The following is a 23,158-nucleotide window of genomic DNA, read 5'->3' as shown; positions in this document are numbered from 1 at the left end:
ACTGCTTGAGTTCTATAAGTTGATGGTTTTGTATAGCCTGGGGAATGATGTTATAAATATCCAAATGGTACTTGGCAGAAAAAAAAATCCCCCACCCATGTTGTAGATGAAGAAATTGAGGGTAGTAGAATTTAAATAACTTGCTCAAGGTCACACAGTATCAGTGGTAGGATTCAGAATGTCTTCCTGACTTCTAGTCTATGCACTGTGCCACCTAGCCATTTTAGTACTTAACACTAGAGAAATTCTGCCTCCTTTTTTTGTACCCATTCTGGGTGGGAGGAGCAAGCTGACATCCCATATGTCCAGGACACAGATTTTTATAGAACTGTATCACATCTTCAGAGTCTGACTTTCTAGATTTAGAGAGGTCTGACATATAGAATGGCAGTCCTTCAAGGGACTTAGAAATCATCTAGTCACATTTTTATGCTTTACAGATAGGGAAACTGAGGCTCAGAGAGAGGTATTACCTTGCTCACAGGCTACACAGAAAGATCAGAAAACTGTTCTTTAGTTTCCAAATCCAGAGTCAGTGTTCTTTCCTCTACACCATGTTGTTTCCCATCTGGACTTCCCTTGGGGATATCATCAGTTTCCATGGATTCAACTATCATCTCTATGCCCATGATTCTCAGATTTATTTCTCCAGCTCTAACTTCTTTCCAAATGTACAGTTTGGCATTTCCAATCTCCTATCGGACATTTTTAACTGGATGTTGCATAGACATCTTAAATTCAACATATCCAAAATTGAACTCTATGTTTCTCCACAAATCTTCTAATTTCCCTACTATTGGTACCCCTGGTCACCTTTCTCCTAGTCACCCAAGCTAAGAGTCTAGGTATCGTCCCCCACCCCTCCCTTCCCCCACTGCTTTCCACCTCTGACAATTACTGGGATAGCCTGCTGGTTGGTCCCTCTGCCTCCACTCTCCCACTCCAGATACCTTCCATTCAGATTTGAAAGTGATCTTAACCATTGTCTGACCGTGCCATTCATCAACTTAATAAACTGCAGTGGCTCCCTAATACTTCCAGGATCAAACATGAAATCCCGTGTTTGCCCCACCCCTCCCCCCTCTCTTTCTTTTTTCTATCTTTCTTTCTTTCTGCCTTCCTTCTTAAAGTTTGGCCTCTTTCCTTCTTCTTTCTGGCTTCCCTCTTCTTTCTTTCCTTCGTTTAGCTTTTCTTCCTTCCTTCTTATGTTTAATTTTCCTTCTTTCCTTTCTTTCTCTTTTCCCCCTCCCTCTCTCCGTTTTTTCTTCCTCCCTCCCCCCCTTCTTCCTTTCCTCCCTCCTCCTTCCCTTCTTTCCTTCGCCTGTGAGCTCCTGGAGAGCAGGGTGAATTTTTTTGGTTTTGCTTTTTACTTTTTAATCTCCAGCATAGTGCTTGACACGTGCTCGATGTTTAATAAATGCTTTCTGATACGTTGCCCTATGGACAAAGAATCTGACATTCAATGTGGGTCAAGGATCTTTTTCTTTTTCTGGGCTTCAGCTACTGCAACTGTAAAATGGATGGATGAAGTGAGCCTTCAGGGTCACTGAAAACCTGCCAGCTGTGATTCTCTTTTTCACCCTCCCCAATGTGGTCCACCTGCACCAGTTGAGTGTATTTAGCTACATAAGACACTGTCTCTCCCAGGATTGGGGGCGGGATTCAACTTCAAGTACTTCCGGTACCCAGTCCTGGCTCCTTGTTGTTGCCATAGAGTCAGGGCAGGTGGGCTAGAGGTGCCACTATGGAGTCGCCCCGGAAGTTCCAGCGTGCCCCCGGATATAGCTCTTACCGCGCGGGTCTGGGCGGCGGCAGCTTTCGGCAGCGGCGGCGTAGCGGCTATGGCGGTTGGCGGTGGGCGGTGCGGAGGCGGAAAGCTCGCGGCTGGAAGCCGAGCTTCCTGACGTGTCCCAGCCGCTAGCTCAGTCCGGCCGCTGCCATGTACCCGCAGTCACCGAGGCAGGACTTCTTCGCGGTGACTCTGAACTTGGGAGAACGGTCCCAAAGCGGCGTTGACAGCGGTGGCAGCAAGTATTGGAGGCGGCGGCGCCTCTGCTGGCGGGTGAGGCCCGGGTCTGAGAGGTCAGGGAGTCCGGCCGGGTCCGGGCTCGAGGGACCTGGGGAGGGAAGAGGGACCCTCCCCAGAGTAGCAGCAGGGCTGAAGGAGGGAGGGCGTGAAGCGATCCCGTGGCTTTGAAGGTATGGGGAGGAGACCAGGGCAGCGGGGCTTACTAGCTGACCTCGGCCAGGCACAGGGTTGGGGGCGCGGAGGGGCAGCGGGGAGGATCCAGGGTCAGAAGAGAGTCTGGGGTCGGGGGTGGGGCTGGGGCAACAGTTGGGTTGGGGGAGGCTTAGAAAGGGGACTTGGGCAGGGAACGAGGACCCTGGGAGAAGGACACCTGTGAGCAGGAAGGAGAATGGAGGTGAGCTGGGTGTACCTGGGCGGGTCCGAATCGCCCGGCCTCGGGGGTGGGCAGGGCCAGGCCAGGCCAGAGGAAGAATGGGCCCTGATGAGGCTGAGAATGCTGCAGGATTAGGGAAAGGGAGCTGGGGGAAGAGCCTGGGAGGAGCCGAGTGAGCCCGTGGCTAGGGGGTGTGGAGGCGGTGGGAAATGCCAAACCAGTTAGGTTTATACTGATGGGAGAGCCCACACTCCTCTTGCAGGTTGAGGGGTAGGGAGTGTGTGTGTGTTTGGGGGCCGGGGAGGGGAGGTGGGGGGTGGGAGAAAGGGGTGTGCAGATTGGGAATGAATGACTGCAGTCTGGAAAGTCTTGGGCGCATTTCCTTGGTGGCAGTGATGACAGCAGGCCTTGAGACCAGGAGGGGTGGTAGGGAGAGTTCCTGCTAGCTGGGGTGGCTTGGGCTGGGGGCACTGTGCTGAACAAGGAGGGTGGGCTGGTTTCTGAAGGGTATGGAGGGCTTAGAATAAAAGGTGAGAAATAGAAAAGGTTCTAGTTGGTAAATGATGCTGGGGATCAAATTGGGTATGGGAACTGAGCTGGGCATCTCTTACAGGTGGATAAGGCGTGAGGCATAGGAGAGGGAGACCTGGAATGAAAGGGCTGGGAGAGGAAAGGAGCAGATGGTAAGAAGAGAGTGAGAGAATTATGTTCTAATATTGATTTGGGGGCAATGGTGGAACTGGGGTGTACCTGGAGTAGGCCCAGGGAGGCGGGCATAACAAGAGAAAAAAGAACTAAGGACCTTAGGGGATGAGGCAGCAGTGAGGCTGGGGAAGATTCTGAACAAGTGATTTTGTGATTCTGAACAAGTTTCTTAACTTCTTTGAAGTTGAGTTTCTTCGTTTATGAAATAGGTTTAGTAATACTTAGGCACGAAATTTTGTCCATTTGAGTTTTTATTGTCATTTTGGGGAAAAAATAGAATCTTAGTAGATTGGAGTGTTGAATGGTGGAGGGACAGTGTTATTGAACTGAACGTAAATTAGTAAACAGAATACTGGACTTGAAGACAGTGAGATCTTAATTTGAAATTGACCTCAGACATTTACTAGTGCTGTAATCTGGATAATACTTTGCAAACATTGAAGTGCCATATAAATGCTAGCTGGTATTTATTAGGTGTTGGAAGGATAGTAAATTCTTGATGAGATGGGAGAATTGAGAGTGGGGACAGGCCAGGGAGCTGTCAAAGAGAGGGAAGGAGTCAGGAAAGATCAGAAAGCTCTGTTGGTCTGGTTCAAGAAATAGTAATATTTGTTCCATTTTTTTTTTAACTGCCCTCATGCTCTGTGATACTGTCAACTTAGCCATTTCTCTGAGACCTAGTCAAAAGTGGAATTCCATATAGGAATCCCCAGGAAATTGTGTTTTCCCCAAGAAAGACAGGAAACTTGCTGTCCTACTACACATAACACATACTTGGTGGGAAGCAGAATACAAAATTCACAATACAGAGATAGCTAGAAAGTAAGATTAGGCACAGCGTGGAAAAGAAAACAAGCTATTTTCTAAGGAAATTACTTCATGAATACATCAAGGAACTATTGCCCACACTATATAGTACACTTTAGAGTAGTATAAGTGTTTGGTTGTACCATTGATTAGTAAAGAGTACTGGACTTGCAGACAGTGAGGCCTTAATTTGAACATCAGATTACAGGTGCTATAATCTGGATAGGGTACTTAATTATCCCTGAAACTTAGAATTCGTAATTTTTTTTTTAATGGAGATAGTAACAGAGTTACTACCCCCCAGAGTTATGCTGAGGATCCAGTGAGTTAATGTAGGTAAAGTACTTTGCAAACATTCAAGTACCATATAAATGCTAGCTGCTATTTATTATTGTTAATATTAGTAGTAGGTACAGAAGCTGTAGCAGCTGTGCTGTCCAGTGAGAGCTAAGCAGGAGGGACCATGAAATACTAGTCTTAATGGTATAAGTGGCTGTAGCTGTAGGAAGGATCATAATAACAATGACAATAAGGAGTTGTGTTCTACTGGTAGGATTAATTACCTGGAAGAGCTGGTTTTGGTGATAGGAATGGAGAGGGAAGTGGTACTGTAGCTGAGCCTGAGAAGTGGGACTTGACTAGGCAGAAAAGGGCCCGCAGGATGGTGTCAGTAGAAAGAGAAGGAATTTCAAAGGATGTTTGTCAGAGGTTTGGGCCAAGATCCGTAACACAGAAGAAATGAAATAGCATTGAGTTTGGACGGTAAAAGGGAAATTGTGTACCTTCTAGAGCAGAAGGAGCCAAACTTAATTCCCTATCTCTTTCTTTCCCCTTCAGTCCCCTCATGGATTTGGGTTAGGATTAAAAGAGAAATTATCTTTTTAGGGGATAGGGTTATTTTCTTCTCTACAATATTGCTATCCTACTTTCAAGAACAGAAGGAACACTATAATTGGTGGGGGGGGGAAGGTTCTTAGTATCAACGATTCTAACCTTTCTAAGGAAGCTGTGCTCCTTTTCCTACTTGTGGCTCTGCCACCTACTTAAGTGCTAACAGACAAATCTGTCTTTGAACTGATGCCCACAATGGCATCCAGCCACACTTCTGGCAGCTCATTGCCAGCTCTTTAAGAAACTGATGGAGCTGACAAGTTCTCCTGGGTTAAAAAAGGGTTTTGAAAGAGTACTTCTAGGACAGAGACAGCTTGAATACCTAGTTTTGGTAAGTTAATATACTATATGAGGAAGCTTCCAGTTTTATTTTTGTGTATCACACAATTATCAGGTGCCCTCCTTCCCCCAATCTCAACCTTCCACCACCACTCCAGGCTGAAAAAATGTTTTGTTCCTGGGTTGTTGTTGTTTTAAATTATATCACTCTTCTGCTCAAGAAGTTCTATTATCTCTTATTTTTAAAATGATTTTTTTTAAAGTGAAGATACATCCCCAATTCCATCTCATTTTCTCTGCTCTCCTCTCCTCCATTTGAGAAAGTAAGAAACATAAATTCCCATGTCAAAAAAAGTGTGTGGAAGTGTTTTTTATTACAATTTTATATATATTGATTAGCAGTATACTATAGGCTGACTTCCATTATTTTCTTGGCTTGTTTATTCCAGTTCATTGTGATATTCTCCTTAAAGGAAGGCATGTCTAAATAAATGCATTATTACTGACTGTAAAGTTCTTGAAGGCCATCTCTCTTTTATATTTGTGGTCTCACTTCCGGGGACATAGTGGCTGCGTAATAAATGCTTCTTTGCTTGATCAAATTAAACAGTTAATACCTACGACTGTGTATAGTGTCTTAGGGATATAAAACCAAAAACTACACACAGTTACTGTCCTTGTTTCAAGGAGTTTATCATAAGGAGACTCTATTCTACACAAATAATTACTATAAGCAGGTTTATATATTCCTGTTAGTGTCCTAACGAAAGACATGGCTGATTTTTTTTTTTAATAACTTTTTATTGATAGAACCCATGCCAGGGTAATTTTTTTTTTTACAGCATTATCCCTTGCATTCACTTCTGTTCCGATTTTTCCCCTCCCTCCCTCGACCCCCTCCCCTAGATGGCAAGCAGTCCTTTACATGTTGAATAGGTTACAGTATATCCTAGATACAATATATGTGTGCAGAACTGAACAGTTTTCTTGTTGCACAGGGAGAATTGAATTCAGAAGGTAGAAAGAACCTGGGAAGAAAAACAAAAATGCAAGCAGTTTATATTCATTTTCCAGTGTTCTTTCTTTGGGTGTAGGTGCTTCTAAGACATGGCTGATTTAAGGTTCTTAACATAAACCAAAAAAGTTTACTTCCTGAACAACAGATCTTGCCATTTCTTTTCCCGGTGAGTTTGGATAGAAAGAGTTTTGGAACAAGTTTTTCATTCTCATCTGGCATGTGCCAGCATGTTATATTAATGTCTTTATCCAAGCAAGGTATAACGTGTTCAGAAATTAGTTATTTATGTTCAAATTAAGCAACAGAACTTTACACTTGTGTTCTTTCTCCTGACTATTTTTGAAATGTGGTAGGGATTTTTCAGTAGCTCTACTCAATTACAGTATTATCTTACTTTAAAAAATGTATTTCTCTTTTCCTTTCTAGAAATGGAAACAATTATCACGATTACAGCGGAATATAATTCTTTTCTTCTTTGCCTTTCTTGGTGTCTGTGGACTCATTTCCTACATCAATATGGCTAACCACGGGAGAGGTATCAGAACAGTTTGCATCTAAAAGTTATATTTGTGTTGCATGTCGATGAAACAGGAGGTGAGCTTTAGAGTGAATTAATGAGTATGTGGATAGCATGACATGACACCAAATTGATGAATCATCAAGGTCACTAGAAATGCCAGACCACTTGCCTCATTAGTTTTATGGAAAAAGTCTGGATATTGATTTGACAGAATTTGGTTGCTTTCCTGATGTCTTTTTATTTTTCATTTCATTTTAAATTAATTGAAATTTTTGTTGGGTGCTTTAGGATGGAAGTCATTGAAGAAAACCAATTTGGTCTTAATTCAAAATTAGACTTCTTAAATATTCAAAATTTATAGTAGAAGATTGTTCTAGTAAGGTATTCGATCTCTTTTCAATTTTCATTGAAGAAACAAAATCTGTTCCAGTTTTCCAGTACAAACTGCTGATTTGCCTTTTTATTTTATTTGGTGTTGGAAAGTAATAAATTTTGTCAGTAAATTGTGAACTCAGATTAGTATGGGGAAAGATGTAAAACTGTTGAACATTTTGAAAATGAGTGTATCACTTCCTTTTCTTGACTCTATAAAGACTCCTGGGAAAATATATTTCTGTTGTATATGAGTAATGAATGTTACATCTTTTTCCTAATGATTTTTAATCAATGTTATTCCTCAAAGCATTTTATGTACTAAGATGTACTTTTATATGTAGCCTTCACCAGCAGGTCATCAGAAGAACAGAAGATAGAACTTGACATTCCTGAACTAAATCCAGCTGTTTTAGCAGCTCCTCAGAAAGCAGATGCTAATCAGGGTGACTTTCCTGAGATTTTGCCTCAGGTATTTTATAGACTTTGTTATAATGGAAGCTGTGGTAACTATGTAGTCAGCTATAATAGTGTAAATAATAAATATAATAACAGTAATAGTATTTATAGCACCTATTATGTGCTAGGCAAATATTATCTGACTTGATCCTTAAAATAATCTTGGGAGGTAGATATCCCCATTTTATAGCAAAGAAAATGAAATAAACAGCTTAAGTGACTTACCCAGTGCCACATAGCCAGTAAGCATCTGAGACTATATATGAACTCAGTCTTCCTAACAACAGGCCTATCACTGTCTGTACTGTGCCACCTTAGCTCTAGTTCAGCTAAAAACTGTTGTTCTAGAATAGCATCATATTATCATTTATGCACTTTATTTACTTCATAAGTTTGTTTGAAGCAAATGTCTTCCTATAGGTACTGAAATTGCCATTGTTTTTTAAAGTACATTAAAAATTTGTTTTGATGATGGCATGATAATCCCTTAGAATTAATTGGAGATATCTTGGGGGATTTTCAAAGCTAGGCAAGCAGGAATGCCAAAGTAGATGCTAGAATGTGAACTGGAAAGGCTTCTAAAATCTAATTAAAAAATCTTTGTTTTACTGATAAAGATCCTGAGGCCCAAAGAGGCCAAATAGCTAGAAATATTTTTTTTTCCTTTACACTGTTTCTTAAAATTATAAAGAATCCGCTAAACATATTTTGGGAATTATAATGTAAAGAGCACAGCTGTGATGAGTCTTTCTTCAGTGTGAAGAATTTCCTAATTCATTGTTTGGGTCTGCAGATAATTGATATCTAATATAATTCAAGGGGATTTGTTTAGTATAATTTATTCAAGTACGTTTTACTTAGTTATCTTATCTATTCCATAAACTGGAGCTTTCAAAATATGTTCTTTTGTGCAGCGCCTCAGAATGATCTCTTGAACTTTAATGCAACTTCTGAAGTATAGTTGATTTAATGGAAGAAACATTTGTGAGGTTATATAAAAACTACTAGAAAGAGACTGCATAGTGCTTCATTAATGACTATAAGTACCTTTTTGTGTGTGCTTGAAAAAACCCAACATATTGTTGGTTTCTAAGGGTACAGTATGTTTCCAAGCTTATTTTTATCTTTAAAAAGGAGAAAAACACATCATTGGTTTTATTGGCCCTGTTTTTATCCATTAATACTCTATAATTTTATGAAAGGAACATATGATTCCCTCTTTCTGCAAGTACATTTTTATTGCTTAAAAACATATAAGCTAGTCTCCTGGAAGTCATCTGGGTGATGAATGTGGAGGGGGTGATATGGCAGGAAATTAGCTTTTTTTCATATGTTCTGTCTGAAAGTGTTACATTTTCATGTTTTTTGCATCCCCTTTTTGCAAGGGAGTTTTGAACCCGGCTCCAGGTCCCAGAGAGTTTTGCAAAAGCCCCGCTGAAAAGGACCCAGCTTGGCCCACCCAGACACACCTGGCTTTCTTTCCATCCGGGTCCCTGGAAGCTCAGGAAGAGGCCTGGTGCTTTCTAGGGGTGTTGAGAAAGACAGGGGATCCCACTAGAGCTTTTCCAAAGTTCTCCTCAGGGCCACAAACCTGATGACCGCCACATAGAGCCAGACCCTTGTTCATGCATTTTGATAGAAAAATGAACTTAAAACAGGGCATTATGTTCCTTAGAAGTCTTTAATGATGTGTTGCTGTACTTTTTCACACTTATAAATTTGTAACAGTCTTTGCTTTTATTGGTAAATTCATAGTGTGTTTCTGCAAAAGTATACTTCTCATAGCTAGAAGGGGTTGGGTTCATAGGGAAAAACCTTAAAGGATGGACTCTTCTCCCTTTTCTGTAACATGCCAACAGAATTTCATCATTTTTAGCTTGGAGAGTGAAGCCTCAACTCTACATTAGACTGAATTTATACAGTTTGATCTCCCAACAGTTAACATGAATGCTTTAACTATTGTTCACTCTTCATTAAAATGGAGTGGGGTGGAAAAGAGTGGGAAGAGGAAGGATCTGATGAAGGTCTGGCAAGCTAAAAATCCAAGTAGAGCTCTATGAAGGTGAGGGACAAAAAGGTCCAAATAAAGCTGAGAAAAACAATTCTAGTTCTAGAAGGAAATGTTTAAATATGAAGAAATAAATCTAAAAGCATTCTTTTGCCAGTTTCTTTACCTTGCTACATTATCTAACCCTTTTTTCTTCTAGATGTTCATAGTAATTTTGATGTACCTTCTGGGAGTTGGGCATTCACACTTAAATTAATATGAACACTTTTCTTGTGAATGAAACACTTCTCATTTCAGATTGGTGATGCTGGTCTTCAGGGCCTTTGGGATTGGGATTCTCTGGCTGGTAGATTACTATTTATAGGTGTCCAGGGTGTCTGCAGATAGCTTATTACATGTATGAAGTAAGTTATTAAGGAGAGGGCTTTAGAATTTCTATCAAGCTGTGCTTCTTATGTGATAGTTTTGTTTAAGCTGTGTCATAAAAACAAGGATCTCAAGCTGTATGGGTAACTGAAACTATACCATTATAATAATTTTCATGTTTTTTTTTTTTTTATTTTTTTGATGTAAGCTATTCTGTTGTGCTTGAGGTTAGGGCTATTAAGAAAAAGAGTAGAATACATGCAGTTAATTTCATGGGAATTCCTTGTATCTCTTACAGAAAAACCGAAATTCTCATCAAGGGAGGCTTATGAATCTACAGATCAAAGCTCCACAGGAAGATCAGAAAGAAAGGCCACATGATGATGATACCAAGAATCTGGAGGAGGAGCATGGTCAGTCTAACAATGAGAACAAATCTGAGAGGACTGTTATTAGGTAAAATAACTATCTTTTTTATTTGTTGCAAGGAAAAACATATATATTAGGATGGTTTGAATTTGGAAAGAAAGAAAATTTGATTCTTTCCCGTCTCCTTCAACCTTCAACAACACAAAAAACCAAACCATGTCTTTTGCCTTGTCCAGGCTATATGTAATCTCTTAATTCCATTGATTGGGTTAGTAATTATACAGGTTACATGAAAAATAAAGATCAGAAACAGCTAGCCTAGAAGCCTTTTTCAAAATGTAAAATAAAGTCTTGGCAATAAAACTTTCTGTAGTTCTCTTCCTATTAGCTGAGCACTTTCAGTGACACAGGCATGAGACTTCTAGTATTTGTACCTTTCCTTTTCTACTCCCCCACTCCAACCCATCCCTCAGACTCATTTATTTATTGGTAATACGTATGAATCATGTTGGGGGAGAGAAATCAGAACAAGGGAAAAACCATGAGAGAGGAGGGGAAAAAAAAACAGAAAAAAGAAGTGAATACAGTTGATTTACATTTAATCTCCAGGGTTCTTTTTTTGGATGCAGATGGCATTTTCTATCCAAAGTCTGTTGATATTGCCTTGGATCACTGAAGCACTGAGAAGAACTCTGTCTTTCCCAGTTGGTCATCACACATTCTTGCTGTTATTGTATACAATATGTTCGTAGTTCTGTTTGTTTCAGTTCAGCATCAGTTCATGTAAATCTTTCCAGGCCTTTCAAAAATCAGCTTTTTGATCATTTTTTATAGAATAATAATATTCCATTACCTTCATATACTACAACTTTTTCAGCCATTTCCCAATTGATGGGCATCTCCTCATTTTTCCAATTCTTTGTTACCACAAAAAGAGCTACTACAAACATTTTTGCACATATGGACCTTTTCCCCCTCTTTTATGATTTCCTTGAATATAGACCCAGTAATGGCATTGATGGGTCAAAGCGTATGCATAGTTTTATAGCCTTTGGGCAGAGTTCCAACTTGCTCTCCAGAATGGTTGGATCATTTGACAACTCCAGCAGAAATGCTTTAGTGTTCCAGTTTTACCACATCCCCTCCAATATTTATCATTCTTTTTATGTCATAGCCAATCTAAGAGGTGTGAGGTGATACCTCAGAGTTGCTATAATTTTTTAATTTGCATTTCTCTAATGATTTTTTCATATGACTACATACAGATGGCTTTAATTTCATCATCTGAAAATTGTTCATATCCTTTGATATTTATTAATTGGGGAAAGATTTGTATTCTTATAAATTTGATATAGTTCATTTTATTTTTTAGAAATATAATACTTCTTATATTGTGTAGATTTACCTGGCAGCATTTTTAGTGTATGTAGAAAACCCTCATGTTATGCAGGTCTTCTAAATGCTTGGAGCTTGACTTAGAGAAGTCTTTTTTCTTTACTATATTTGATTTGAAGAATTTTTGTTAAATTCAGTGTATAAATATCTAAAAACAGTTTCATTGTTTAATACATTTGTTTGTAAAAATTATTTTGGGAAGTTATTTTCTTCTAACTGCACCATAAAAAGGCATGTTTTATAGGATTTTTAGCTATGTTGAATCTTCTAAAACTTTAGAAAAGGCTACTTGCTATTTAAATATAAATAGGGATTGATTTGCTCATTAAAGAACAGTTTTATTGTATTCTATGTTTGCAAGCAATAAGGGAAAAAAAGCATTGCTCAAACAATAGCAAAATATCCCACTTCTAGTACAGTAAGCCTTTGGATTGGCATAAAAAGGAAAATTCTAAATTTGTAACTTATTGATATAGTAAATTAGCTTCCTTTTGGTACATGTCTCAATATTACCTATATCGTTGTATTCTTTTGCTAAAATGGTAAGGCTCATTAAGCTTTAATCAACAAAAGACTTAATACTAGATCAGGGGGACTTTGACTATTCTTTTTTCTTGGTGAAAATAATTAGCAAGAATTGGCATCCTGCTGTGGTCAAGACTGAGGAGATATTCATAATCCCTTTTCACCATTAGGAATGATCAGTTCATAGAAGTTACTCATTTGAGCTCTCATTGAAAGACTGGTTGTTTTATCATTCCCTAAAAAGGCCATCATTTTGAACTGATATCCCCAGTGAATCTTAGCTACTTTTTACTTACAACCCATTTCATATGGTCTTTGCATCATATTGATAAATTTAGTATGCAATAATAACTGTCTTGTATTATTTCCTGTGTTCTCTAATAAGACTTATAGTTATTTGATACAGAGACTTAATACTCTAACTTCTAGTGGAGAGTTTAACAAGTAAGTGTTTAATTACTTGATAAATTTTATGTTCTCGACTCATTTTGATTGTTTCCTTTTCCCTTGTAGCTGGAGAGGTGCTGTGATTGAACCTGACCAGGGCACAGAATCTCCTTCCAATAAAATGCAAGAGCCAGATCACAAGTCTTCGACAGCGGAAATTAAAAGTCAGAAGAAACCAGGTAGCCCTCTCTTCTATGTTTTTGGTATTTATTCTCACTTTAAAGTTGTTGAAATCTGTTTGCTAATGTTTTATTTTGTGTTTTTACATCTGTGTTAGGGAAATTGATCTTTTTCTTTAGTCTGCATATTTCAAGCCCGTTTCCATGACAAAGAAAAAAAACCTTTTTTATCATACATATACAGGCAAACAAAACAGATTTTTACATTGACTATATCTGAAAATGTTAGTCCATCTCTCTTAAAAAATGGGTAGCATACTTATTCAGTCTTGGAAACTTGGTCATAACATTGATGAGTCTTTTAAAATTATTTTTCTTTATAACATTTTTATTGTATAATTTCTCCTGGCTCTATTTTACAGCATTCATTAATACAGATTTCCCCAGGTTTCTCTGAAAACATCCTTTCATCACTTCTGATGGGACAATAATATTATATGAGGTTATCATACTATGATTTGGTCTACCATTCTCTAATTCATGGGTACATCCTTAACTTCCTATTTACTGTTAATGGAGAACTGCTAGAAAAATGTTTGTACACATCGGTCTTTTTCTTCTTTCTTTGATCTCTTTAAGGGCGTTGGCCTAGTAAAAATATTACTAGGTCAAACGGATACAATTTTAGTGACATTTAGCATTATCTTAATCAGTGTCATATTTGCTTATAACAATCAGATAGGGTTCTGTATGTATAAGTAATGTTTATGATACTTATGGATTATTTATTTTTGGAAAGTTTAAAAGAATTTGGCTGTGAATCCTTCTAGGCCAGAGTTTTTTGTTATTATTATTTTTTTTAATATTAAAAAATCTTTTTTTGCTTTTAAAATCTCTTCAGGCAAGATCTGTGTTTTCCTGTTGTGCCAGTTTTGGTAATGTTATTTATTTAGGTAATCACATATTTTATGTACATTCTCCATTTTGTTAGATTATAGCTTTGTTTTTGTATTCCCTGTACTTAATTGCTTTTGTATTGTGATCTCCCTTTTTTTCATTTGGAATTTCCTCTTTTTTATGTCTTTTTCTCTTATATTTCTCATTTTATTGACCTCGTTTTACAATTTTTTTTTCATTTTTCTATTTAACATATTTTGTTGTTACACAATTGTCTCTTGTTGTCCAAATGAACTAAAAATTTTCTAATGTGGTATAATCTAGGTCATCTTAAAAATTTTCCATATGCAATCCCTTTTTGCCTGAGAAATTTTTATGTGACACTGGATATATAAGTATATAAAATAGATAGAAAAATCAAACATTTACTGATAATCATAATGTCATGATTTCCTTCACCCACATTTAGTCACAAGATTCCATAGTGAGTCAAAATTCACAGTTTAAGAAGTTGAAATATAATCTAAAATAGAGACACAAATGAAATACTGTCTAACACCTTTTATGAGGCAGATATGGTGCTGATTTTTAAACCTGGCAAAAATAGAACTAAAAAAGGAAATCCTAGAAAAAAATAAGTTTTCCTCAAGAATATAGTTGTAATAATACTAAATAAAATGTTAGTTGATTATAGAAATATATTTTTCAAAGTTATTCATTGATGCCAACAAAGATTCATATCATCATTTGCAAGTGATTTTATTTATCTAGAAAATCTTAATTGCCTCAAAAAAAAAAAAGGAATGGAAATAATAAATGGATTTGATGAAGTTACAGAACATATGATTAATCCAGAAATATAATTTGCATTTTTACTTGTAAATTGTTATCATATAGAGGATGACAAAAATAAAATATTTGGGAATAAATTGAGATTGGAATATACATCATCTATACAAGCACAAGTATAAAACTAATACCTGAAATAAAAAATATCTATATAATTGGCAGTATGTTTAGTATTTGTTTGAATCATCATATAATAATGTGACTACTGTTAAGATTAGTTTCTATATTTAATGCATTTTTGGTATACCAAGATCATAATAACATCAGAGAAAAATATAGACAAGAATATCAAGGGGTATACTTTTTTAAAATGTTAAAATGGTCTTGTATTTTTACCCTTTAAAACAAAATGATCATCAAACTACCTGATATTGAACAAAAAATGGGCAAATATATTGATGAATAGAATCTATTCATTAGAAATCTGACTGTATATGTTCCAAACTTTTATGTTTGATAGATCTGTAGGAAACAAACTGGGGGATTGATTTCATAAATGTATATGGAAATGTGGCAGTTAGGTTAGAAAAATTAATTTAGACCCTTATATACCTTATTATCTCAGTGGAATCTACCTAGACAAGACTTAAAACAAAAAAAGGACTAAAAATATTAGTAGCACCAAAATGGATGTGATTTTGATGTACATGACATAATTATTACTATTATTATTATTATTATAGCTTTTTATTGACAAAACATGCATGGGTAATTTTTCAACATTGATCCTTGCAAAAACTTCTGTTCCAACTTTTCCCCTCTTTCCCACCCATAATATAATTTTTAAAATAAATAGTAGTTAATGGAAGTTTTTTTTTTTTTTTTTGCAAAATCAACAAAAACAATATCTAAAATCTAAAAACTTTCAAAGATCTTATTGAAGTGATCCCTCCCACCTATAGTTATTTCCTTCCTTTGGATTTCTATAACTTGGCTTGTAGTTTCATATGGCACGTTTGTGTTTTATATAGTTTGTGTTTTTGTCCTTTTTCACTTGTATATTACTAGCTCCCTGAGGGTAAGAATTGTTATATCATATTGATATCTTTTTAGCCATATAACAGTGTCTTGCATAGAAGTGTACATATTTATTAAATGGATAAAGACTTAACATCAAGTGAATAGAATAGATTTTGCTCTTTGAATTATTGAGTTGTAATATGACTAGAAATGGACTAAGAATTCAGGAGCTCCAATTTTAATTTTTGCTTTCCCCTTTTGCTATGAGGCCCTAGAAAAGTCATGTATCTTGAGCTTTTTTAAATTTAAAAAGGGGGGGGGAGGGGAGAATTGTTTTATTTCACTCTTGTAACGTTGCTGATTCAGGCAAATGATTATGTGTTTGGTTGAGGTTTTGTCAATTCGGTTAGTTTAGGAGTTACTGTGGGGAGGTGTTGCCTTCTCTGTTCATCTCTACAAGCATTTCTACAACCTGTCTGCTTACGTTTTGAAAACTCTTTGGGATCCAGTTCCTTATGGTGTGTAATTGGTGATAACTTCTGGAAAGGAGAAAAGGACATGAGGTCTGACAAATTAGAGTCCCAGCTACTATATAACCCTTATATAGGGGGCAGGATAGTCTGAATCTGATCCTGTATCATCAAAAAATAAGTATAAAAAGATTCTATAATTGAAAGTTATTTAATCCTGTTTAGGCCTAGCAAGGTTAATTGACAAAAAAAAGTGACAAAGTTAAGATTCAAATCTTGGTCTTTACGTTGTAAATCTCTTGTTTTTCCCCCTGTGCCCATGGTTCAAATCTTTTTGTCTCAAAATCCCTTTGTAAGTAAATCAGATTTTTAAAAAATGCTATTGAGGACTCCTCCCCTCAAAAGCTTTTTAGGTTTAGGTAAGTTATGTCTCTCAACATTATTATGAAAATAGTTTTTACCTTGTGAACTCCTTGAAGGGTCTTGAGGCCAAATTTTGAAAACTGCTGCTATACTGAATCTCATGGGATTTTAAGTCTGTGTGTGGAACTCCTGAGCAACCAGATTTCTTGCCAGATTCATGGTAACCTTTACTTCAATTTGGCCCTTTTCCTTTCCTTTTTTCTCTCTAAGCTTTGAGGGTAGAAGTGAAGTCTCTTATTTTAACCTTGGTTATTACAAGCAATGTCTCCCACAGTTGCTTCTGAATAATAGAGGTTTAGAGAGCAGTGTCCATAGCAACCATAACTCCACGGTAACAGATGGTCCTCCTGAGTATCTTGAGACTTGTTTATTATATTCAGTTAGATCTTCTGTTTTTTTACCATATTGAAAGACAATGTTAATGTTCTCTTTAATCTTATAGTTCCCATCAATGAAAGACAAAAGGCTGTAATAGAAGCATTCCGCCATGCATGGAAAGGATACAAAAAGTTTGCTTGGGGACATGATGAACTAAAGCCATTGACACATTCATTCAATGAGTGGTTTGGACTTGGTCTGACTTTAATTGATGCTTTGGACACCATGTGGATTTTGGGTTTAAAAGAAGGTACTATTTATTGTTCAAATCTCCTGGTGGTTCTCTATTTGAAAGTATATTTTGTTAGACATATCCTAAAGTAGTATATCAAACACTTTATATCTTTTGTTTTGTTCTGTTAACACAAATTTATTTACCATATTGAATTTGGAGGAGATGGAAAGATAAGCATAATTCATCCAATCGCTTAGAAGGAGAAAAGACTTATAAACAGAAATATTACAAATTAGAATGTAAGTACATTAAAAAATATTAAATGGTATATGATCAAATGAGAAGAAAATTACATTTTTATGATGGAAGAGATAGTATTTTAGCTGGCCATGAAAGTGTGGATGTGATACCAGCAAATGGAGATAAAGCATTCCAGGTAGAAAGAGTGTTAGTAAAAAGAACAGAGGTGAGAAAGTGCATATGGAGATGATGTACAATCAGTTTTAGCTAGATTATAGAGTAGTACTTTAAGGAGGGAGAGATTGGAGCCTGTTTGGTGAGACTCTTAAATGTCGGGCTTCATAATATAGGCTGCAAGTCATAAGAAGTGGAGAGCTATTAAATTTTTGAGTAGACAAAAGTACATGAAGACCAACATGGGAATGATGTTGTAGAATGGATTGAGAAGGTATGCTCCCTAATGGCAGGAGTGGTACTAGATGATCTCCTCAAGTCTTCTAATTATATGAAGTTGTGATATTCTCACAACTTAACTTAAAACTTTTAGGGTGGTATTCAATATTCTTGCATATTTTTGTTTGGTTTTCAAAAATGTAAGTCCTATGTACTATGGAGACTGGAAACAACCCTTAGTGCCATTGATCCAAGTGAGACATAATGAAAGCTTGAATAAGCATTTGTGGCAGAAGTACAGAAATTTGGGTGTTTCCTTAATTTATTGACAGTACTGGTTAAATATCTGTTGAACATTAAATAAATGTCCATGTTTTATTAATATTGCCATTAACAGATTTGAGAAGCCTTTTCAAAGAGAGAGATAAGATGGATAATAGAGTGTAGACAATGTCAGTAGAGACCTATTTCACATTCCATATTCAACACACAATAGCTGTGACTCTGGGCAAGTCATACCTTTTGGATCTCAGTTTCTTCCTCTGTAAATGGAGATGATACTTGCATTCTCTACCTCATGGGAATTATGTTGAGGAAAGTAATCTTTTATTTTCTTTTTAAATTATTATAGCATTTTATTTGCATTTTATGTGCATGGGTAATTTTTTAGTATTGACCCTTGAAAACCTTCTGTTCTAACTTTTTCCCTCCTTCACCCCACTCCCTCCCCTAGATGGCAGGTAGTCCAATACATGTTAAATATGTTAAAGTATATGTTACATGCAATATATGTGTACATATTTATACCATTATCTTGCTGCAGGAGAAAAATTGGGTTTAGAAATAAGGTAAAAATAACCTGAGAAGGAAAACAAAAATGCAAGCGGACAATAATAGGAGTGGAAATGCTATGTTGTGGTCCACACTCATTTCCCATAGTTCTTTAACTGGGTGAAGCTGGTTCTCTTCATTACTGAACAGTTGGAAAGGATTTGGTTTATCTCATTGTTGAAGAGAGAATTTATCATCATATAGTATTATTGTTGAAATGTATAAGGATTACTTTGTAATATTTTAAGAAAATGTTATTTGTATTAGTAGTAATATAATAATAAATTAACAATATCAACTATTTTGGAGAAAATGTTTACTGATAGTGGGACATTTTAAGGTTTTGTCCAACTATGTGAAGCTATGCTATCTTATCAGCTTGCACACCATAGACATTATACACATCGCTATAGTTTATTCATGTATTGTACATATACATATGTACGTAAAAAAAACTACAAAAACCACAGTAATATATAATCTTTATAGAATTATTTATTCCTGTATGGCTATCAGAATTATTTTTTTCATTTGTGTTCTTTTGAAACACTTCATGAAATAATGTTCCTGACTCTCTTTAGATACCTAAGTAGGTTATTTGGTTAGGAAGTACTGGCAAATGAGCCTATTGTTTTGCTTCTTGTAGTATGTATTTAAAACAAGCAGAGATTTCCATAGGTACTTTAAAAATTTGCATAGGCATAAAGATACGTTTTTGTTTTAATAGTTTATGACAATCACGGTTGACTTGTTTTGTTTTGTTTTTTGTCCTTCCTCATATTGGCCTCTATCACTTTCTACTTGGATGACCTTGTAGTCTTCTCAAGAAAATGAGAGGATGGACTATGCTATCTCAAGAATTCTGCTGCTCTAGGCTGTAAAAGAAGGCTGGGTAGCTTCCCCTACTGGACAGTTTAACTAAATTGTATTTTTAAGTCTTATTTTTGTTTACATATTTCTTAGATTAAAGCCATTTAATTATGGCTTACCTCCTATTGAATTCTTCCCCCTTACAAAGAAAAATTACTGAACAATTGACCAATATTTTAGGTGCCCGAGTATGATAACATTTTATATCTATAGTTCTTGACCTCTGCTTAGTTAAGTCATTTTTGTTTCATCAATTATATTCCAGGGCCAGAATTAATTATTGAATTTATCTGAGTTCAGCTGCCTTTAAGTCTGGACATTTTAAAAATAGATTTCTGGTAGTACCGTCTGCTTATCAAATCTAAAATTTGTGTCATCTTTAGTCATAAAGAGAATTGTCCATTTGTGAAAGATTATTATATTTAACCTTAGTATAGCTCTGGTGCTGTACACATGCTCTGGTTCCAATGTATTTCTTTTCCATCTAAATATTTTGTCCTACTTAAGCTTTAAGGAATACAGCTCTAAAATTCTACACCACTCAAACTTGCCCAAAGAGTACTCTTTAGATATTTTAAACTGGTGAGGATTTTTTTGTGGTTGTTTGGAAGATTTTGAGTAGTTTGGCTGTACTTAGCCTTGCTGTTTCAAATGAAAAATATTTATAAAATGCTTAGTACAATGCCCACCAAATAGTAAGCCCATGCTTATTCCCTTCCTCTTCCTCCTTGCCATCTATAGACTAATATCCTTAACTGTCCTTATTTGAAATTCTACTTAGCGATCTTTTTTTTTTTTTTTTTTTTTTAAGAGTTTTTCTTAAAACTGCCTCTCACACTTTAAGCCTAAACCTATCTCTAAACCTACTTGGCTCTTCCACAAAGCAGTTTGATAATAAACCTTAATTGTTTCCTCTGCTTCCATCTCCGCCTCTTATATATCTGCTTGGTGTAATATTGACTCTATGTTCTAATCTTAACTGTGCCCTATCTGTCCTATTGAGCTTCTCACAATAAGCCTAGTCTTCTTGACCTTAATTGGTTCTGACTCAGACTTTGAATGTGTCTCCAATTTCTAATCAGACTCTCAGCCTAACTTTCTAAATGCATCTCCTACTCCACCTTTGTATATAAAACTTTAGTCTTCCTAACCATACCTTTACTTCTAGACGAAACATAAAAACCAACTTAGCTATCTTCTTTAATCCAGAAATTAAAAGCAACTCAGTTTTAGCCTTGACATAGAAGATTCATTTGTTAAATGGAAATTACATTTTTATAATCATATAGTTAGATTTTCGAGCACAATCACAGAATTTAGAGCTGGAGGGTATCTAGAATATATGCAAATAATATCCTTATCAATTCAGTCCCTTTGGCCTTTTTTTTTTTTTTTTTTTTTTTTGCCACGTAGAATTTGAAGAAGCCAAGGCATGGGTGAAGACGGAATTGAATTTTGGAAAAAATGTGGATGTAAATCTATTTGAGAGTACTATCCGAATCTTGGGTGGACTTCTGAGTACCTACCATTTATCTGGAGATAGTCTTTTTCTGGAAAAGGCAGTAAGTGATATGAGTTTCCCAAATCAAGGTGTTTTTCCCTCTACTTACAGTCACTGAATTGATATTTTCTAAAATTCTAGCGTTTCTTTTTTCTTTTTAAATTTTTGTTAGTCATGTTTTGTTAAGAGGGCTGAATTTATTATAATTTACTCCAAGTCATATTTAGTGATTTAATCACATCTTTGTGCCTATAATATTAGCTTGGCCCTCCCGTTGGTGTTTTTTCCAATTACAATTTTTTAAGAAATGTTACTTAGTGATGATTATAAATTGCATTTGAGTTTATATTGAGTTACTTGGATATGTGCAGATAACAATTCCTCATACTTGTGTAGTACCTTCTAGTTTGTGGTACTTCATCTGATTGGAACATTTAAGTGGTCCTCTAAGATAAGAATTATCCCTCATTTACCTAAGAGAAAATTGAGTTTCAAAGAGGTTAAGTGACTTGCCCAGCCAAGATCACAGCTTGTTAGTGACAGAACAGACAGCACCTTGGTTTTTTTGAGCCCATTTCTAATGTTCTTTCTACTACAGCTATTTCCTCAGACACTCTTTAGTTGCATCTTGTTACCTTATCAAGTAGCCCTCTTTATATGAAAAAGGGTAATATATAGACAGAGCAGCATATAAAAAAGGAAAATTCTTGAGAACTTTTGTGTTTTGTTGAACTTTTCTTTTTCTTTTTTATTAGAAAGATATTGGAAATCGGCTAATGCCAGCATTCAACACCCCCTCCAGGATCCCATACTCTGATGTAAACATTGGCAGTGGTGTTGCCCACCCTCCTCGTTGGACCTCTGATAGCACTGTGGCAGAAGTGACTAGTATTCAGCTGGAGTTTAGAGAACTCTCTCGGCTCACTGGAGATATGAGATTCCAGGTATGGACCACCAGTTAATTAGATGTTTCCCTCTCAGAAAAAAGGGGAACTTTTACCACGAGGCAGAACTTGAACTACTTGCAATTCCTCCATCTTTAATTTTGCCCTTTGCTAATTATTGTAAGAGGTTTGATTTTATAGGATGCTATAGTAGTTGTACTAAAAAATATTAATTGCCTAGAAGCCTCATTGTAGTCCCAAATTAAAAGTATAAAAGTAACTTAATGAGATCTATCATAAATTAGTCATCTGGCCAAGATTATTGGGCTTGTTTTTCATTGACTTAGTTGTAGCAAATCTTCATGAAGAAAACTAGTAGTTAAGGGCTGGGTTTCTTCATTAGGTGGGAAAGATAGAAGTCATTTCTCTTTAACATTCTTTAAATCCCATAGATTTACCTAAAAGAGGCCAATAATTACCTTCATTCCTTTGTATTTGTATTTGTATTTGTATTGTGAATCTTGGTTGAATTCTCTGCCAATTAAAAAAAAAATTTTAATTTTCAAAATTTGAACTTAAAAAGACTGTTCAATATTTTAATTACCTCTAGCCTAAATTGACAGTTCATGTATTTATTCTGGGTGAGCTACTATTTTTTTTTTTTTAATATGTAATTTAGATGCAACAAGAGAACTGCTCGGTTCTGCAAACATGTATTGTATCTGGGATGTGCTGCAACATATCTAGCATATATAGGACTGCTTGCCATCTGGGGGAGGGGATGGAGGGAGGGAGGGGAAAGGTGGGAACAGAAGCAAGTGCAGGGGATAACGTAGGGAGATTGCCCTGGCATGGATTCTGTCAATATAAAGTTATTATAAAATAAAATAAAATATTAAAAAAAAAAAAAAGAGTCAATGTTGAAAAATTATCCTTGCGTATATCTTGAAAATAAAAAGCTTCAATTAAAAAATAATAATTTATAGCAAAAAAATGTAATTTAGAAGCTATTTCATTGGTGCATGAATTCAAGGAAGCTTGGAGTTGGACTGACCTTTAGAGATAAGTCTAGTTCATCTCCTATAATTGATGCTTTTAAAGGTCATAATGAGGTTTGAAAACAGATTTGTTTTTCTCTTGCCTTCCAAGAAGCTATGTGAGTCAGTAAAATTCAACAAGAATTCAACAAAGATTTATTAATCATCTCATTGGTCAATGGCAGCATATTATAGAGTAAAAGGCTTATAAAGTCATTAGGTAGAATAAAAAATGACTAGGGACTTGAGAATTGTTAGGAAAGTAAATTAAGAGAAAACTTGCCAACAACTTGTCAGCCCCTATTACTTCAATGTTATGTACCACTGTCTGAATTGGCCATATAAACCTCATTTAGAGTAATCTGAGTTAAGCCTTAGTCAAATTCCAGCCAGGTGCTGTTTGTTTATGGAAAATGCAAGCTGCCAGGCAACATTTGGCTTTTTTCATGATGACCTATTCTTCCAACCTTAATTAGGAAATAAAGCCAAGTGAGACCAGCTAGATATTTAGAGATTCATCTAACTAGTTTCCCTCTGACACTTTGCTTTTCTGTAGTATTGTGACATT

The 23,158-nt window shown here is 36.1% G+C and overlaps 1 protein-coding gene across 2 annotated transcripts in view; it reads left to right on the top strand.

The window, feature by feature from the left end:
• Positions 1 to 1,273: 1,273 nt before the first annotated feature.
• MAN1B1 (mannosidase alpha class 1B member 1) overlaps positions 1,274 to 23,158 on the top strand; it is a 36,803-nt gene continuing 14,918 nt past the window's right edge. Inside the window, exons 1-9 of one of the 2 annotated variants that reach the window (XM_051976917.1) lie at positions 1,964 to 2,062; positions 3,016 to 3,085; positions 6,529 to 6,637; positions 7,339 to 7,466; positions 10,126 to 10,283; positions 12,630 to 12,742; positions 16,724 to 16,909; positions 20,582 to 20,730; positions 21,425 to 21,613. In XM_051976917.1, coding sequence (XP_051832877.1) covers positions 3,083 to 3,085; positions 6,529 to 6,637; positions 7,339 to 7,466; positions 10,126 to 10,283; positions 12,630 to 12,742; positions 16,724 to 16,909; positions 20,582 to 20,730; positions 21,425 to 21,613 — 1,035 coding nt within the window. In that variant the 5' untranslated portion in view covers positions 1,964 to 2,062; positions 3,016 to 3,082. Of the gene's footprint in view, positions 2,063 to 3,015; positions 3,086 to 6,528; positions 6,638 to 7,338; positions 7,467 to 10,125; positions 10,284 to 12,629; positions 12,743 to 16,723; positions 16,910 to 20,581; positions 20,731 to 21,424; positions 21,614 to 23,158 lie in introns of both variants that reach the window. The other variant, XM_051976916.1, reaches the window with a different exon arrangement.

The sequence above is a fragment of the Antechinus flavipes genome, chromosome 2 (assembly GCF_016432865.1).
Source record: "Antechinus flavipes isolate AdamAnt ecotype Samford, QLD, Australia chromosome 2, AdamAnt_v2, whole genome shotgun sequence".
NCBI lineage: Eukaryota > Metazoa > Chordata > Mammalia > Dasyuromorphia > Dasyuridae > Antechinus > Antechinus flavipes.
The sequence above is the reverse complement of the archived record's forward strand: the minus strand, read 5'-3'. Positions and strand labels throughout refer to the sequence as shown.